This window comes from Dermacentor andersoni, chromosome 4 (genome assembly GCF_023375885.2).
Source record: "Dermacentor andersoni chromosome 4, qqDerAnde1_hic_scaffold, whole genome shotgun sequence".
Lineage (NCBI taxonomy): Eukaryota > Metazoa > Arthropoda > Arachnida > Ixodida > Ixodidae > Dermacentor > Dermacentor andersoni.
The window spans coordinates 222,609,650-222,628,679 of NC_092817.1; the positions used below are offsets into that span (position 1 = coordinate 222,609,650).

Consider the following 19,030-nt stretch of genomic DNA (forward strand, 5'->3'; position numbering starts at 1 on the left):
ATTACCACACGTGTTGTGAAGATACTGAAATTCGCATTTGAACAGAGACAAAGGTGCATGGCTAACGCAAGTCTCTCCTAATCTTTAACGTGGAATGCCTCGATTATTTCCTGTGTGGTTTGGAATTTGTGTCTTGAAAGAGCTTTTGTGTCTTCAAACAAAGGTTTACAACCGCAATTGAAAATATGTGACGCTAGATGTGAAGCATTCGGATTGTTAAGTGAATGTTTGTGTTCTTTTAGTCTTATAATAATACACCTGCCGCTCTGTCCAATGTAAGTCTTCCCGCACTTGAGAGGAATCTGATAAACTATACCAGTGTTACAAGGCACAAAAGGGGACACATGTCTAACGCCGCAATCATCTTTTCTTTTTTTGCCACCCTGTTCAAGTTTCCTATTTATCATACAGCACATGACAGACAACTTGCGGGGGCCAAGAAAACTTTATCGACGTCATATCTATTCGCCACGTTCCCTAAACCATGGAATAGTAATCTATGTACATAGGGCACCACAGCAAACCTTTTTTTTCGGTTTTTCTTGTTTCTTAGCGGGGCTCTTTACCCATTTTAAAAGCTTTTCGAAGTTTAGTGATAATAAATGCACAGGATAATTAGCTTTCTCGAGCCTATGTATTTGTTGTGAAAAACTGTTTCGTATTGTGTGCACCTGACTTAGTAATGGCAGACTTAAGAGCTGAGTAAGCTAGTCATGTCTACACAATATGAAACAAAGTTTTTCACAACAAATAGATAGGCTCGAGAAGGCTAATTATCCTGTGCATTTATTATCACTAACCTGCGAAAAGCTTTTAAAATGGGTAAAAAGCCCCGCTAAGAAACAAGAACAAAAAAGAAAGAAGGTTAGCTGTGGGCTCCTATGTACATAGATTATCCCGTGGTTTACGGCACGTAGCCAATAGATATTACGTCCATACAGTTTTCTCGGCCCCCCACAAGTTCTCTTCGTGCCCTATGATAAATAGGAAACCTGAGCAGGGTGTCAAAAAAGAAAAGATGATTTCGGCGTTAGACACGTGTCCCCTTTAGTGCCTTGAAACACTGGTATAGCTTATCAGATTACTCTCAAGTGCGGGAAGACTTCCATTGGACAGAGCGGCAGGTGTATTATTATAAGACTAAAAGAACACAAACATTCACTTAACAACCCGAATGCTTCACATCTAGCGTCACATATTTTCAATTGCGGTTGTAAACCTTTGTTTGAAGACACAAAAACTCTTTCAAGACACAAATTCCAAACCACACAGGAAATAATCGAGGCATTCCACGTTAAAGATTAGGAGAGACTTGCGTTAGCCATGCACCTTTGTCTCTGTTCAAATGCGAATTTCAGTATTTTCACAACACGTGTGGTAATCCGAAGTAGTCTTTTCTTTGCTTCCTTTTTTGACTTTCCTACTGCCTGATATGTTTAACTGATGTCTTCACATCTTGTCATGTTCTTATGCTGAGGTCTTTTGCAATAACCCATATATATGTATATATATATATATATATATATATATATATACTTTGTTTCAATAAAATTTAGTTGAGAGTTAGCGCTCGTCCTGGTCTGCTTCTAGTCTGTGTCCGTGTCACTCTGCACTAAAATCCAAGACCATGTTACCGTACCAACTCGCCCAACTTTCTATTCTTTTGCTAACATAGACACACTCAGACTTGTTCTTTCTTTTGTGGCCAGTTATTTTCGTACTTTCTGATAAGATACAGTGCTTTTCGAATGAAAACATGTGATAGTTCATAGTGAGGTTATTTAAAAAACTTTTCTGCTTAAAATTTAATTGAACAAGCCTGTGCTATTATTCAGTGCTTATGTCTTTGTATTGGTATGGTTTTACTCCTTAACTTCCTTTTAACTTTTAAATTGAGCAAACATTGTGTAACCATTTCTCTTTAATGAAATAATAAATACTTCTGATATTTCGTCACAAATTTTACGATGATTTTGTTCAATTAGGTAACCTTGGACTAGGTGATTGTTATTCTGGTAGCTTAACTTACAATGCCTGTGGGATATTCAGTGCAAGCATATGGTGAAAAATAAACTAAATTATTGGGTGTAAGCAGGTCACTGGAGCATGCATAAATTTCAGGAAATAGTGCATTAAACAGCACGCACAGCTACCTATGCAGTTTTGTTTGCAAACAATGAAACATTATTCTAAGTGGAAGCACTTTGTTCTTTTGCTTTCAGTGCTACCTTTATGTCATTATATATGTGAAGGTACTAGTAGATGCATCCCGTGGAGATAAATGACAACTTTGCTGAATAGAGGTATCAAATATGTGCTTAAAACGGCAAAAAAATGCTTGAGAGGCAAACGTATGCTTCTGTAGTACTGCACTGGTTACCGTCGCCAATCCATGCATTGCTTGCGCTCTATTGCATTCAATATGAGCTACAAAAATGAGCTGTGGTGGCTTTCCCTCCTGGTCAAGCTGGTATTGCTGCGAAAAATTTTGACCAAGAAAAGTGGAGGTTTTTAATTATTTCAGAAATGCATGTAACATCATGATTTTGGTTGTGTGCTGTTTCCATGGAGTGATAAGTACTGGTGCACCAAGGTGCGGGAGATCCTGTGTCCTTGGTGCAGCGTGCGTTGTTATTGCGCTCTGCTTCCTGCCGGCAGTGTACTATCACTACAGAGGAAAATGACAAAAAGCATAGGGTGTGTGCGTTGCTGCGATCGTGAAACTTGAATTTTTTCCTTAAAGGGTCGCACGTTATATATGCTACCACATGACAGACCAGAAGCGCGATATGACGACGCCTCAAACATTCTGGCTCATACTGAACAAGGTAGTATCATAGCTAACGCTAGGCAGCATTCACAACAGCCAGTCTGTCCATTAACTACATGGCTGTAGTGAACGCTAAAATGCAGGGGTAACACCTTTTTGGAAGGGTGTTGTCCATGCTACACCCATATTGAAAGGGTGGTGTCTGTGTTACACCCATATAGGAAGGGTGTTGTTTGTTTTGTACCCATAGGCAAGGTGACGTCATATTAACACCTTTTCTTTTGTGGGGTGTTAATTTACACCCTCTGCTTGGGGTGTAGCAATAGACCCAAAAAGGGTGTCACCCGTGGGACAAGTCATTTACACCCTTAAGGGTGTTAAAATTTTTAGAGTGTAATAATATTTTAAACGCGAGTAGCGGTATGGGCTATGTGTCGCAGAGAACCCGATTCGTTCGGGAGCGAAAGGCGGGCAAAGACACCTGCAGTCAGGGCGCTGCACCCGGGGTGGAGATTTCTGGCAAGCGAACTGTTCGTCTTCGGGAACGGGGACCGGTGGTGGTGACGGTATATGATGTATACGAGTTCCCGCGATTTCAGTAAAGTGTCAGTTGCGAAACGACATGATATTGTAGCGCAAAAATACCGGAAGGACGCACAACATCACAGAGAGTGGAAAGGAAGACACTTTTTGTCTTTTTGGTATTTCTCCGCTACATGTCGTCCAGTGAGCACCGGCTCGGCGAAGCTATTCAGATTGCGCTGCCAAAGTCTTGCATCGGTGCAAGACTTGGGCAGACGCCTCTTGTTGGGCACTGCAAGGCGTGTGCTCCAGCATTAACCTAAATGCCAATTCTAGACACAGATGAAGTCGTTAGAGGCCTCAGGAAACGAAGGTGAATAAATACAAAGAGAGCAGACCAGCTTCGGTTCTCATTTACTGCTACCGCACCCCACAGCGAAGACGAAAATTTAATTTTTGGTTGCTTGTTCTCAAATATTTGGTTTGGGGAACTGGACAATGGTCATAACGCGCATTTTAGAGGCGATGGGCAGGGTCGTATGAAAGCCTAATAATTTAAACTAAGAATATAACTGAAAGGAAACATATACTACATAATTGAGAACTGTAATTATGGGATAGATGAACAAGTTCTGAATTGGGTCGTTGAGCAGTACAAGGGCGGAAAGAAAAGTTGTGGGCAGGAGAGGCGCTGTTATTATTTATGATGTACGCAATTTCGTGTTTGTATGATCTAGTAATGCATATATTGTAATTTCAATTGCACACATGATCCGCCGTTACTACTTGCAGTCTCCCTCTCTATGAGGGAGCAGTGTTTACGTAAAATACGTGGCTTTACGAGTAATTTTATTCCCAGATCTTTGACAATAGATCATGTTACTGTCTTCTGTTTATGCGGTTCTGCATTTGGCCATTTAAATATAATTGAGTCCGATAGTATTGGTACATTGTTTATTATTGCGAAAGCATTATATGACCTATGACGTAGAACATCTGGCCTGATCAAGCGATGGTACCGAAAATAGCCGATGGTGCAAAGAGTGAAAACACGTAAAACACATTCAGCATAGGGACTTACAACTGCTTACGTGTGGGATTGCGAAAAGATTACAATTGCTTAGGTGAAATAATTTGGATTGATGTTTTCGATTTGCATTAAATTTGTTCCTGCTGAATCGGTGTGTGTATTTGCGTATACCTTGGCCACAGGCTGAAAATATTCGGGGCATTTTGCTCCAGAACAACGAATTTCATTTTATGCCTAATTGTATGTCTGTCGTGACAATGTCGTCTTTTTTCATCTTCTGAGGCGTGCTTCCGTGGGCGGCCACCTTTCGCAGCTGCAGCTGAGGTAGACGCTTTCGTGTGCATAGCAGTAGGCACAGCAACGATGAAATCCCAAGAGAAAGTGACACGTAGGTGGCAGTGGCGAAGACAGTGACGTGTCCATTGACGCGTGCACTCTTTAGTCAACCATGCAGCCACCACGGCGTCGGGGAAGCAAGCTCGTCTGGCACCCCGGGGGCACGCGGTCGAGCCGACAAAAGTATACCGAATTTTATTTTCAAAAGCATCAATTTATTTAGAGAAACCTGCACGAACCATTTCCCGTGCATCCGAGCAGTCTTTGACGTGTTTTTTTTTCTTCGTGCCGTCGGGCATTTTTGGCACCATCTATCGGTCAAGTCGCCGTCGACAACGCCGAATTTTCGCGAAATAAGGCATATAATGCTTTCGCTTCCAAATGCTCGTGTTGCTGTGGAATTTCTCAGGACGGCTCCTGTAAATAAAGTAAATTATACATTCGGAATTAAAGCTTGGCACATTTGGGTCTGGTTGGGAATCAAACTAGGGCCTCTTGGGTGGGAGACGAGCACGCTTCCCTGATGCCACGCCTGCTTCACGGTTCTGGCTGACTAAAGGTGTACCTAGTGCGTGCGTCATTGCACAGGTCACGTGTCAGCCGTCTAGCTGCGACGTTAGAGTAAGGCGACTTAAGGTAGTCTAAAGTGAATTAAGGTTGAAAAAGTGTACCGATTGAGGTTGATTAAAGTGGAATAACGCAGAATAAAGTGGATTAAGAGAGAGCAAGGGCGGTACAAATTAGAGGAATGTTGATTATAGTGGGTTAACGCGGATTAAGGTAGAGTTGTTAAGGGCACGTGAAAATGTATGTCGTCACGTATCATAGTCACGTGACAAGTGGAGGTGAAATTGGTTACGAGATGCTTAGCTTCATGTACGACGTCACGTCACGCATTACGTCCCAAAGCCTATAATGAAACAATCGCAATATGAACTCGCAGCTGCTTAGTGGCGAGTTCTGAGAGGTTGCGGTCTGCTGATTAATGAACGCAGAGAAAGGAAAGCGAAGAAGTGATTGCAGACACGTTGTAGTACTTAAGAAGTCTTTAATGGTGATAACTTAGAGAACTCAGAATGCTTTCGCATTCAGACCACGTAGGCATACCTAAGTGACCGTTAATTTTTAAACTGTTTTGTGTAAAGCAGGCATACTGTGTTTTAATTGTTCAGATAGAACAACGTGTGAGCACCTACCTGCCCAACGTGACTGTGCCATGTCATTTGAGATGACCTTCAGACTTGGCATCGTTAAATAATTTTTAAATGCATTTTTTTGTATATTAATGTTGAGCCGGTACGTGACGATGCAGTCAGTGCGCCCAATGTCGCACACTTTTTAGGCTCGATGTTCTTTTCAGAGTTGGTACTGGCGGATTATTCAACACTGAGGCCAAAACATTACTGCAGCTTACGTCATGATCAAAACAAGGCAGTGCCGCCCACCACATTTGAGCGATTTCATTTTTTTCTCGACATTTGCAGTGTTCCTGTATGGAACACTTGTCGGCTGTTAGGTGCTGTGCAAACAATGTGTTGTCACTGCGTCGGCGTTGTCAGCTTTGACGTTCGCGATGCTTTCAACGTTGTTTTTCACCATCGACCTTATATTCTCGGCACATTCTCTATCTTAATGTATGAATCATGTTTGAGCGTTATCATCATCGAGCATGGCTTTGGAGCGGGCTACCCGATAATCCATGAATAGAGATGAAGCACGAAATTGACATTTATCATCATGATTGTCATATATGCCGGCCTTGTGTGACCTTCGCTTTTTTCACGAGCATGACGACGAAGAATTGCACGCAGACATACCGCTGTCATGCGACGCCATATTATGTGACCCTCGTCCACTACAGTAGTGCTCGTCCTGGAATCCGAAATACACGCAACACTACCACTGCTCTCAGAGTGTCTGTGAAGCTTAATGCCCTGCCATGTTTTGTTTCCTTGTAATAAAGAAAAATAAGTTAGTGGTTAGCGGGCTCGACTGGTAGGGCTTCAATTTCAAATGCAGTGGCTGTGGAGGACGCTGGGGATGACGAAGTAGCTTGACGGCGACAGAAATGATTTGTCGTCAATGACGACAAAAGTAATCGTCAGCGTAACGGAATCGACAGACAGGGTCAAACCCGATTTCGAGCTCTCAATCAGTCACAATAAAATTTTGTGGTTTCATGAATGTGGTTTCATGCGACAGAACCACATCTGGTGGGTTGTGGACTCCGGGTTCATTTCAAACACTGGACGTTTTTTATAGGAACCAACTTGCACTAGTGTTATTCCATTCCGCCCCACGACAATGTGCTCACCGTGGCTGTGAAGGCGATTTTTGTATCGTCTATTGCCTTTGCAAAATTGTCTCGCTTGGTGCTGGAATTTTGTGAACGTGCTTGACGATAGTGCCCACCATAGAAATTTTCGGACAAGCCCCGTGCAGCGACTGCTGGTCATGTATTGTTGCGCAGGCTAGAACCACTTTATAAGTTTGGAGCTTCGGCGCCCCGACTAAATTGCTCTGTAAAGTCTGCAATAGATGAGAGTTGCCGAGCTTCCTCTTAAGGCCGAGAAACTGCTGTTGGCAGTTCAGTCAGTCTTGTGACACTCGAAAAGCATGACCGATGCCTTGGAGCGGCGGTAGGTGCCCAAGTAGAAGGCCGAGAACCAGGCGAAAAAGATGAGTCCCTCGATGACAAGGATCGCCGAGAATGGGCGCACGAAGTGACCCGCGAAGAACAGCGGAAGCGAGTTGTGCACCATCAGAACCACGAACTGCACCAGCTGCACCTGCGAGGGCGACGTATTGTGTGAATGGCCCTGTTATGAGTAAAGTCTTTCGGACGAGCTGACCATGGCAATCTCAGCATATCTGCCATTGATGTCACTCCTAGAATACTCCTTAGCGAGGCCCTACTCATTTAGTAATTAGCTAGCATTGTTGTAGCTTGTAATCCACAGTCCGGTTTTGAGCATTATTACTCTTGGACCTTTATCATGTCTTCAGTGCAAAGAAGGAGGCTTCGCTGTTCTCTACGTAAGGTTGTAAAGAAAAAAGCGGGCGAAGCTCTGTTATCCGGTTTTGATATTCATGAGCGTGTATCCTTGGCGAAATTAAAAAGTGACGCGGAAAGATTTTGTAACAAGGTAAACCTGCCGAGACCTGCCAAAAGCATAGGTGATTGTAAGAACAGTGCCTTGATATTATTTTATAGTGCGAAAACTCATAAGCTAGTTCGCCCCCTCCGGATAAATGTACCTGAGAAAGACACTTGGCAAAACCAAATTGCTCTTTCCTTGCAAAATAAACTAAACCTTTTCGGGGTCGATGATCCTTTTACAGTCAAGGATTCAACGGAAGTAGTCAGATTTCTTAGTAGCGATTTATAGAGGAGCCTAGACGCCCTATTGATCAACATTAAAGACCTGTACTATTCTCTACCTCCACAAGGTATGCTAAAGTGAATTGAGGCAAGCATTGACAGGTTTGGGTCCATTGCCTTTCAGAATACAGTGGCTGTTCCCATTGCGACCTCTCGGCAGCTAATTTCGTTTTACCTACCTTATTTATACCTATGTGGGATGGTATGGAAGCCTGAATCTGCAGAAAAGCGGTGATTTTACTGGATCTTGCTGGGATCCTGTGTTATGTGAGTTATACTTAGCTTAGGTTGACACACGACTTAGTGATAATTAGCAGGCTCCAATGTTTTTAAGATTTTTAGGTTCGTGGATGACATTTTAGTAATTTTTGAAAAAAGATCCGCTAGTACACCACTTGCTGTTGATTGCACCTTGACAACTTTTAGGCAGATTTCAGAACAATTGCACGTGACTCATGAACTTCCATCGAATGGACCCTTTAAGCTTTAGAGTTATATATCGCATTTCATAATGACCCAAACGTGCTGAGGATGCCAAGATCAAGGCAGCCGATATTGCCTTATGGATCAGTCATTCAGTTTAAACAGTTCCAAAAACACATGGACAAGGAACAACACAGGACCAGCACTGACAACCAACGACATCTTCATTGAAGCCCGCACAAACATATACTATTCGCAACGGGCTGAAAGAGAGAAAGGAAGAAAGGTAAAGCTAGTCATCGTCAATCAACTCCTGCTGCGCATGCGTCACAAACGTAAAACTATGCAAATGTAAAATGTACAATATGGACACAACTTCTGAGGAATTTAAGTTCCTCATCGCAAAGAGCTATAGAAGAGGCGCTTACGCAAGTAACTCCTAACTCACAATTTGAAAAGGCCTCAAAGATTTCTCTGGCCATCTAATCGCTGTACCTTCTCAGCACACGTGTGTCCTCTAGGCGGGGTGAGCAGCCACACTTTGCACAATGAACTGTTAGCACAATGAACAGTACTACCAGTCAGTCTTGACACAGTGCGCATGTTCACGTAAACTTTCATTAAGGCAGCGTCCAGTTTACCCCGTATAAGTGAAGCCGCAATAGGTGGGAACGGCATAAACTACATTAGTTTCCAAATCTATGGGCTTGGCGGTATGCCGCTTACTACAAAGTTCAGACGTTTGCCGGCTATTGTTGACTTTCTTGCGCAACCTTTCCAACTTTTTTAGGAGCGGTATAAACACCACCTTAGCACCTGCCAGGTCTGTGGCTTCATTGATGCGGTGGGACGCACAGTGTACATACGGGATCGCAACATCCATCATTCATCATCAGCCTGGTTACGCCCACTGCAGGGCAAAGGCCTCTCCCATACATCTCCAACTACCCCGGTCATGTACTAATTGTGGCCATGTCGTCCCTGCAAACTTCTTACTCATCCGCCCACCTAACTTTATACCGACCCCTTCTGCTACGCTTCTCTTTCTTGGAATCCAGTCCGTAACCCTTAATGACCATCGGTTATCTTCCCTCCTCATTACATGTCCTGCCCATGCCCATTTCTTTTTCTTGATTTCAACAAAGATGTCATTAACTCGCGTTTGTTCCCTCCCCCAATCTGCTCTTTTCTTATCCCTTAACGTTACACCCCTCATTCTTCTTTCCATACCTCGTTGCGTCGTCCTCAATTTATGTAGAACCCTTTTCGTAAGCCTCCAGGTTTCTGCCCCATACGTGAGTACTGAAGACATAGCTGTTATACACCTTTCCCTTGAGGGATAATGGCAACCTGCTGTTCATGAACTGAGAATGCCTGCCAAACGCACCCAAGCCCATTCTTACTCTTCTGATTATTTCAGTCTCATGATCCGGATCCGCGGTCACTACCTGCCCTAAGTACATGTATTCCCTTACCAGTTCAAGTGCATCGCTACCTATCGTAAAGTGCTGTTCTCTTCCGAGACTGCTAAACATTACTTTAGTTTTCTGCAGATTAATTTTTAGACCCACCCTTCTGCTTTGCCTCTCCAGGTCAGTGAGCATGCATTGCAATTGGTCCCCTGAGTTACTAAGCAAGGCAATATCATCAGCGAATCGCATGTTACTAAGGTATTCTACATTAATTCTTATCCGAAATTCTTCCCAATCCAGGTATCTGAATACCTCCTGTAAGCACGCTGTGAATATCATTGGAGAGATGGTATCTCCCTGTCATACGCCTTTCTTTATGGGGATTTTGTTGCTTTCTTTATGGAGGACTACGGTGGCTGTGGACCCGCTAATAGATATCTTTCTGCATTTTTACATACGGCTCGTCTACACCCTGATTCCGTAATGCCTCTATGATTGCTGAGGTTTCGACTGAATCAAACGCTTTCTCGTAATCAATGAAAGCTATATATAAGGGTTGGTTATATTACGCACATTTCTCTATCACCTGATTGACAGTATGAATGTGGTCTATTGTTGAGTAGCCTTTACGGAATCCTGACTGGTTCTTTGGTTGACAGAAGTCTAAGGTGTCCCTGATTCTATTTGCGATTACCTTGGTAAATATTTTGTAGGCAACGGACAGTAACCTGATCGGTCTATAATTTTTCAAGTCTTTGGCGTCCCCTTTCTTAAGGATTAGGATTATGTTAGCGTTCTTTCAAGATTCCGGTACGCTGGAGGTCATGAGGCATTGCGTATACAGGGGAGCCAGTTTTTCTAGAACAATCTGCCCACCATCCTTCAACAAATCTGCTGTTACCTTATCTTCCCCACTTGCCTTCCCCTTTTGCATAACTCCCAAAGCTTTCCACCACCTGTAACGGGGACGCAACAGTCTTGGTTATGTCCCTTACCACTTCGCGCGATTTCATGGCGGAACGAACCCTCTTTGCATTCACTGTATGTCGCGCACGCACCTTCAACTTCTGTATTTGCAAAAGAGGCCTTCCTCCTGATGTCAAGGCCTTGCCTGGCGGCTTGAACCCGTCTACCGAACACGGCCTCAGGGTTTTCAAAATTCTAGAATCTGAGTAATCGCTTGTCCTCCTTTCTTTGTTTGCGTCCCTTGTCCCCGCTTCGCGCTGTACCACACAATCTAAAATGGAAAACCAACTAGCCCAAACCATCACCCTTCTAAGTTACATTTCTTGTTCTTCGGCTCTCTCTCCCTCTTTCACTCCCCATTCCCCTCCCTACGTGTAGGGTAGCAAACTGGACTCAGTCTGGTTAACCTCCCTGCCTTTCCTTCTTCCCTTCTCTCTCTCTCTCTCTTGTTCTTCGGACACCCATTCCACCGTGTGTTTGCATTTGACAATTCTGATTACCCTCATCGCATTCACTGTGTGTCGCGTACGTGCCTTGGCCTTCTGCATCTGCGAAATAGGCCATCCTAGAAAGAACTAGTAATGTGGCTTAGAAAGGTGATGGTTTGGGCTCGTTGGTTTTACATTTTAGACTGTGCGGTTACATTCCTAGTTCTTCGGGTACCTTTTCCATCGTTTGTTTGGATCCGTCCATTCTGACTACCCTCATCACATTACTGTGTGTCGCGCACGCGCCTTGGCCTTCTGCATCTCCGCAAGATCCCTTCCTCCAGACGTAAAGGCCTTGTTAGGCGGTTTCAACTCGTCGACCGACAATGGCATCGGGATTGCAAAGATTTTAAGATCTGAGTAAGCGCATGTCCCTGTTTTTATTGCGAAAGAAATAATACGGCAGGTCTAACCGCTCGTCGCGTATGCCGTGCCACCCCAGGTGGTGTGACGTCAGTTGTCTCCGTTGCTCTGACGACGCGTGACGTCGGCTGCTCCCCGCCCCAGCTAGAAGAAAGCCGCTTGTCGCGTGCGCCGTGGCCCCCGAGCCAGCGCCGCGCCTAACAGGTGGTCTCTCCGTTTATATTGTCACGTGGTGGTGACGTAGAAGAACACAGTAGCAATACTGTGAACGAGAAAACTAACTTTTATTGGGCGAACTTGTGCCCACAAAACAGGCTACACTTCTAGCACAACGAAAGCGGCGAACACAGTCGGCGATCGTCGGAAATCTGATCAGCGGGTCAAGCGCGTCGGCTTTTATACAGCAATCATCGAATGTTCCAGATTAAACGTTGGGACCCGCATGCCTTCTAAAATGTTCTACACCATTCGTGTCAAGCGATGAAATCAGATAACACAACGTTCGGCGACAACAGACAGCGGGTAGAAGCATCGATAACTTTCCAGAAACTTCGGATACATGCAGGCGCGTCCCGCGCTGTGCGATAACATTTGTTCGGCGGCAAAACTTGTCGCCCGATAGAGACAAGTACACGTGTCAATATGACGACCTCCTCGCCATGCGCTCGCTCCGTGGCGGCTTCAGTGGGATATTAGCTGCGGTGCTCTACGCGTTGGTTTATCAGCTTCGCCATGGAAGTTACCGACAAAGAGTCTATATCTGAATCTAGTTGCTCTACTGCTTCGGAACAGTTAAATTCTAAGGCGAAAGCTAAGCACGCTGAGAAGAATGAGAGAAAAAGGTTGCAACGTGCCCAATAAACAGAGGAACAACGAGAACAACCAAGTCCAACATCAAGTTACACCACAGGCAGAACTACAAGCGTAGCCATGCAGATATTGCTTTCGCAATTGAACCAGTTTCAACCAGAGCTAAACCACAGCCATTTTTTTCCTTGCGTCCCTTGTCCCTGCTTCGCACTGTACCATACGATTAGACTAAAAACCATTTAGCGATAATCACAACCCTTCTAAGTTACATTCCTAATTCTTCGGGTACCCTTTCCATCGTTTTTTTTTGGATTCGTCCGTTATGATTACCCACATCGCATTCACTGTGTGTCGCGCTCACGCCTTGGCCTTCTGTCTCCGCGAAAGAGCCCTTCCACCTGACCTCAGGGCCTTGTTTGGCGGCCTCAACACGTCTACCAGCCACGGCATCAAGGTACGCAATATTCTCAGATCTGAGTAAGCGCTCGTTCTCGTTTATTCCTTGCGTTTCTTGTCGCCGCTTTGCGTTGTACCACACAATCTAATATAGAAAACGAACTAACCCAAACCATCACCCTTCTAAATTACACTTCTAGTTCTCCGGGCCTCCGGGCACCCTTTCCATGATTTATTTGCATCCGTCCATTCTGATTACCCTCATCGCATTCCCTGTGTGTCGCATCCGCGGCTTGGCCTTCTGCATCTGCGAAAGAGCCCTACCTAGAAAGAACTAGAAATGTAACTTAGAAAGGCGATGGTTTTGGCTGGTTGGTTTTGCATTTTAGACTGTGGTTACATTCCTATACTTCTTCGGGCACCTTTACCATCGTTTTTTTGGATCTGTCCATCCTGATTACCCGCATCGCATTCACTGTGTGTCGCGCACACGTCTTGGCGCTCTGCATCTCCGAAAGAGGCCTTCCTCCTGATGTAAAGGCTTTGTTTGGCGGTTTCAACCCGTCTACCGACCATGGCATCAAGGGCCGCACTATTCTCAGATCTGAGTAAGCGCTTGTTCTCGTTTATTCCTTGCGTCCCTTGTCGCCGCTTCGCGCTGTACCAGACAATGTAAAATAGAAAACCAACTAGCCCAAATCATTACCCTTCAAAGCTACATTTCTAGCTTTTCGGGAACCCTTTCCATTGTTTGTTTGCATCCGTACATTCTGATTACCCTCATCACATTCACTGGGTGTCGCGCACGCGGCTTGGCCTTCTGCATCAGCGAAAGAGGTTTTCCTAAAAGAAGTAGAAGTGTAACTGAGAAAGGTGATGGTTTGGGCTAGTTGCTTATACATTTTAGACTATGCGGTGACATTTCTAGTTGTTCAAGCACTGTTTCTATCAATTGTTTCCATCCGTCCGTTCTGTTCACCCTCATCGCATTCACTGTATGTCGTGCACGCGCCTTGACCTTCTGCATCTCCGAAAGAGGCCTTCCTCCTGATGTAAAGGCTTTGTTTGGCGGTTTCAACCCGTCTACCGACCATGGCATCAAGGGCCGCACTATTCTCAGATCTGAGTAAGCGCTTGTTCTCGTTTATTCCTTGCGTCCCTTGTCGCCGCTTCGCGCTGTACCAGACAATGTAAAATAGAAAACCAACTAGCCCAAATCATTACCCTTCAAAGCTACATTTCTAGCTTTTCGGGAACCCTTTCCATTGTTTGTTTGCATCCGTACATTCTGATTACCCTCATCACATTCACTGGGTGTCGCGCACGCGGCTTGGCCTTCTGCATCAGCGAAAGAGGTTTTCCTAAAAGAAGTAGAAGTGTAACTGAGAAAGGTGATGGTTTGGGCTAGTTGCTTATACATTTTAGACTATGCGGTGACATTTCTAGTTGTTCAAGCACTGTTTCTATCAATTGTTTCCATCCGTCCGTTCTGTTCACCCTCATCGCATTCACTGTATGTCGTGCACGCGCCTTGACCTTCTGCATCTCCGAAAGAGGCCTTCCTCCTGATGTAAAGGCTTTGTTTGGCGGTTTCAACCCGTCTACCGACCATGGCATCAAGGGCCGCACTATTCTCAGATCTGAGTAAGCGCTTGTTCTCGTTTATTCCTTGCGTCCCTTGTCGCCGCTTCGCGCTGTACCAGACAATGTAAAATAGAAAACCAACTAGCCCAAATCATTACCCTTCAAAGCTACATTTCTAGCTTTTCGGGAACCCTTTCCATTGTTTGTTTGCATCCGTACATTCTGATTACCCTCATCACATTCACTGGGTGTCGCGCACGCGGCTTGGCCTTCTGCATCAGCGAAAGAGGTTTTCCTAAAAGAAGTAGAAGTGTAACTGAGAAAGGTGATGGTTTGGGCTAGTTGCTTATACATTTTAGACTATGCGGTGACATTTCTAGTTGTTCAAGCACTGTTTCTATCAATTGTTTCCATCCGTCCGTTCTGTTCACCCTCATCGCATTCACTGTATGTCGTGCACGCGCCTTGACCTTCTGCATCTCCGAAAGAGGCCTTCCTCCTGATGTAAAGGCTTTGTTTGGCGGTTTCAACCCGTCTACCGACCATGGCATCAAGGGCCGCACTATTCTCAGATCTGAGTAAGCGCTTGTTCTCGTTTATTCCTTGCGTCCCTTGTCGCCGCTTCGCGCTGTACCAGACAATGTAAAATAGAAAACCAACTAGCCCAAATCATTACCCTTCAAAGCTACATTTCTAGCTTTTCGGGAACCCTTTCCATTGTTTGTTTGCATCCGTACATTCTGATTACCCTCATCACATTCACTGGGTGTCGCGCACGCGGCTTGGCCTTCTGCATCAGCGAAAGAGGTTTTCCTAAAAGAAGTAGAAGTGTAACTGAGAAAGGTGATGGTTTGGGCTAGTTGCTTATACATTTTAGACTATGCGGTGACATTTCTAGTTGTTCAAGCACTGTTTCTATCAATTGTTTCCATCCGTCCGTTCTGTTCACCCTCATCGCATTCACTGTATGTCGTGCACGCGCCTTGACCTTCTGCATCTCCGAAAGAGGCCTTCCTCCTGATGTAAAGGCTTTGTTTGGCGGTTTCAACCCGTCTACCGACCATGGCATCAAGGGCCGCACTATTCTCAGATCTGAGTAAGCGCTTGTTCTCGTTTATTCCTTGCGTCCCTTGTCGCCGCTTCGCGCTGTACCAGACAATGTAAAATAGAAAACCAACTAGCCCAAATCATTACCCTTCAAAGCTACATTTCTAGCTTTTCGGGAACCCTTTCCATTGTTTGTTTGCATCCGTACATTCTGATTACCCTCATCACATTCACTGGGTGTCGCGCACGCGGCTTGGCCTTCTGCATCAGCGAAAGAGGTTTTCCTAAAAGAAGTAGAAGTGTAACTGAGAAAGGTGATGGTTTGGGCTAGTTGCTTATACATTTTAGACTATGCGGTGACATTTCTAGTTGTTCAAGCACTGTTTCTATCAATTGTTTCCATCCGTCCGTTCTGTTCACCCTCATCGCATTCACTGTATGTCGTGCACGCGCCTTGACCTTCTGCATCTCCGAAAGAGGCCTTCCTCCTGATGTAAAGGCCTTGTTTGGCGGTTTCAACCCGTCTACCGACCTTGGTATCAGTATTTCCAAGATACATTCTAAGATCTGAGTAAGCGCTTGTTTTCGTTCTTTCCTTGCGTCTCTTGTCCCTGCTTCGCGCTGTACCATACAATCTAAACTGGAAAACCAATTAGCGCTAACCATCACATTTCTAAGTTATATTTCTCATTGTTCGGGCACCCTTTCCATCGTTTTTATTACATCCGCCTATTATGATTACCCTCAACGCATTGACTGTGTATCGCGGTTGCGCCTTGGGCTTCTGTATCCTCGAAAGAGCCCTTCCTCATGACGTCGAGACCTTGTTTGGCTGCTTCAACCCATCTACCGGCCACGGGATCAAGGTTCGCAAAATTCTAAGATCTGAGTAAGCGCTTGTCGTCGTTTTTATCTTGCGTCCCTTGTCCCTACTTCGCGCAGTAGCACACAATATAAAGTGGAAAACCGACTAGCCCAAACCACCAGCCTTCTAAATTGCACTTCTAGTTCTTCAGGCACCCTTTCCATGGTCTGTTTGCAACCATCCATTCTGATTACCTTCATCGCATTCACTGTGTGTCGCGCACGCGTCTTGTCCTTCTGCATTTGGCAGCGGTGACAGCGGCGGAGCAGAAGGCATAATCCCTGACTGTTGCACATTGCAGGTTAGCGAACTTTTCAGATATTCTAGAAGTCTAATAAGTATAGTTTTGCTGTCACCGCTGCCACAAAGTGTGACACTTTTTCTCGTTGCTGCAGTCATTACAAATGGCTAGGGATCTTTCAAAACAGCAACAAGAACTCAAAGACGAACTAAGGAATGAATTCAAAAACTTAAAGAAATCTATTGAAAGAAACATGCGTGCGGAAGAAAGAGGGCTCCGGGCCGATATTGATGACATGAAGCAAAGCATGAATTTCATATGTAAAAGCCTTGACGATGATAACCAGCGACTTGATGCTACCTTGACCGAGAATAATTCTCTTAAGAAAGAAAATAAAGTACTCCGGCAGCAAGTTCGATCATTGGAGAGGGATCTGGCTCAATGTCAAACCAGTCTTGTGAAATCTGAGCAGTACTCGCGCAACAGAAACCTTGAGATTAAGGGCGTTGCGGAAACTCCGAATGAGTGTTTAACCGATATGCTCGCTAAAATAGGTGCGGCCATCAGTGAACCCGTCTCCGCCAGTGATATAGATGTAATTCACAGGGTGGCAACCAAAGACACAACAAAGAAGAACATTATTGTACAGTTCATAAAGCGCGAAAAGCGAGACAATGTCTTAGAGAAGGCAGAGAAAACAAAACTTACGAATAGAAACCTGGGTTTATCACTAGAAGCTTCCAAAACAGAGGCAAATTTGCCTCTCTTTGTAAATGAACACCTGTGCCAATTTTTTAAGAGATTGCTTGGTATGGCAGTTGCGCGCAAGCGCGAACATGCCTGGAAGTTTGTCTGGGTCAAAAAAGGTGGCATTTTTGCCCGTCGCGATGAAGCGTCAGCCGTTGTGGCAATAAGACGCGAGAGCGATCTGGACAAGATTACTGCGACAGGATAAGAGTGCGCATGCTTGGCGCGAGCACTAAGATTTCCCAGCATGTGCAAACATGGCTACCGATTGTGTGCTACCTCAGGACATACGCGGTATCACAACTCAGAATCCAGGCAGGCTTGTTAAGCTTTTTCATTTAAACGCAAGATCCATTCAGTATAAATTTGACGAAATTACCACCCTTTTAGAATCATGCAGAGTTAGATTTGATGCACTCATGTTCACTGAGAATTGGTATGGTGAGAACTCGTATCACTTTATTTTACCGTGTTACAATCATTTCTTTTTAAATCGGAAAAATTGCAGAGGCGGCGGAGTGTCCATTCAGGTTGCTGTACCAGGTTTTGAAATGGTACACGAATTTAGCACCGTTACGAGTGATAGTGAAATAATTTGTATTAAGAAAAATAAGAATGTGTTCGCTATGCTGTACAGACCGCCAAGCGGCAATCTCGTCACGTTCTTCAACTTCCTTGATTCTTTACTTTCTTGTGCCAATGAAAATGGATGGTTACTAACAATAGGCGGTGATATGAATATCGATGTTGAAAAGGTCTCAAGCCGGGCGAATGACTTTTTGTTTATGTTGCAGAGTAATGGTTTTCAGAATGTCATAGCAACGCCAACACTCTTTCAACTGCATCTGTGCTAGATTTATTCATTACTAACTGAAATCCTAATAACGTTTTCTCTGGTGTCATGAACAGTGACATCAGTGATCACTTACCTACATTTTGTATGCTTCAGCGTAACAGCGCATTGAAACAAAAGGAGTGGCCTGAAATCACGTACCGGGAAATATCATCTATCACGTTAGAAAATTTTAGGGATAAGATCGCTCAAACAGACTGGAAAGAAACATTTACTTTTGAAAACAGCAACAAGTGCTATGACTCATTTTTAAGAATCTTCAAGAAACACTATTTCGAGTGTTTCCCATTACGCACACACCGTAAACAAAAAAGGTTGCGTAAACCATGGATCGCACATGAACATATCAAGCTTATCAAGCATAAGAACAAACTTTTTGACAACTTTCTTAAGTCACGTAGCATGGAAAAATTAAAAGAATTTAGAATGTTTCGAAATAGGTTGAATAAAGATATAAAAAGATCAAAAAGCCAATATTACAAGCGCGTATTTGACAACAATTGCTTGCGTGATAGCGGCAAAGTGTGGAGGAAAATTAACGAGGTATTAAACAAGAGCACTAAGGATGCCACGATTGACAACCTTGTTATACATAACAGAAAGGTTGGTTGAAAGGAACTAGCTAACCTTTTTAACGATTTCTTTGTTGAAATTGGCACTAGTACATGCTGTCATGAAGCTGCTAATCATTTTCCGAGATTATTCCACACAATGTACTTACTGCCTACATCCATCGCTGAAGTAACAACATTATATCAGGAGCTTAAAAATAGCCGTAGCCGTGATGTAGATGAC

General features: G+C 44.3%; 1 protein-coding gene across 2 annotated transcripts in view; it reads right to left on the minus strand.

Annotated features, from left to right (window-relative positions):
- Positions 1 to 5,686: 5,686 nt before the first annotated feature.
- The window catches only part of LOC126538390 (very long chain fatty acid elongase AAEL008004-like), a 220,895-nt gene continuing 207,551 nt past the window's right edge, over positions 5,687 to 19,030 (minus strand). For both annotated transcript variants that reach the window (XM_050185234.3, XM_055074761.2), the window contains one exon: positions 5,687 to 7,447. In XM_050185234.3, coding sequence (XP_050041191.2) covers positions 7,247 to 7,447 — 201 coding nt within the window. In that variant the 3' untranslated portion in view covers positions 5,687 to 7,246. The remainder of the gene's footprint in view (positions 7,448 to 19,030) is intronic.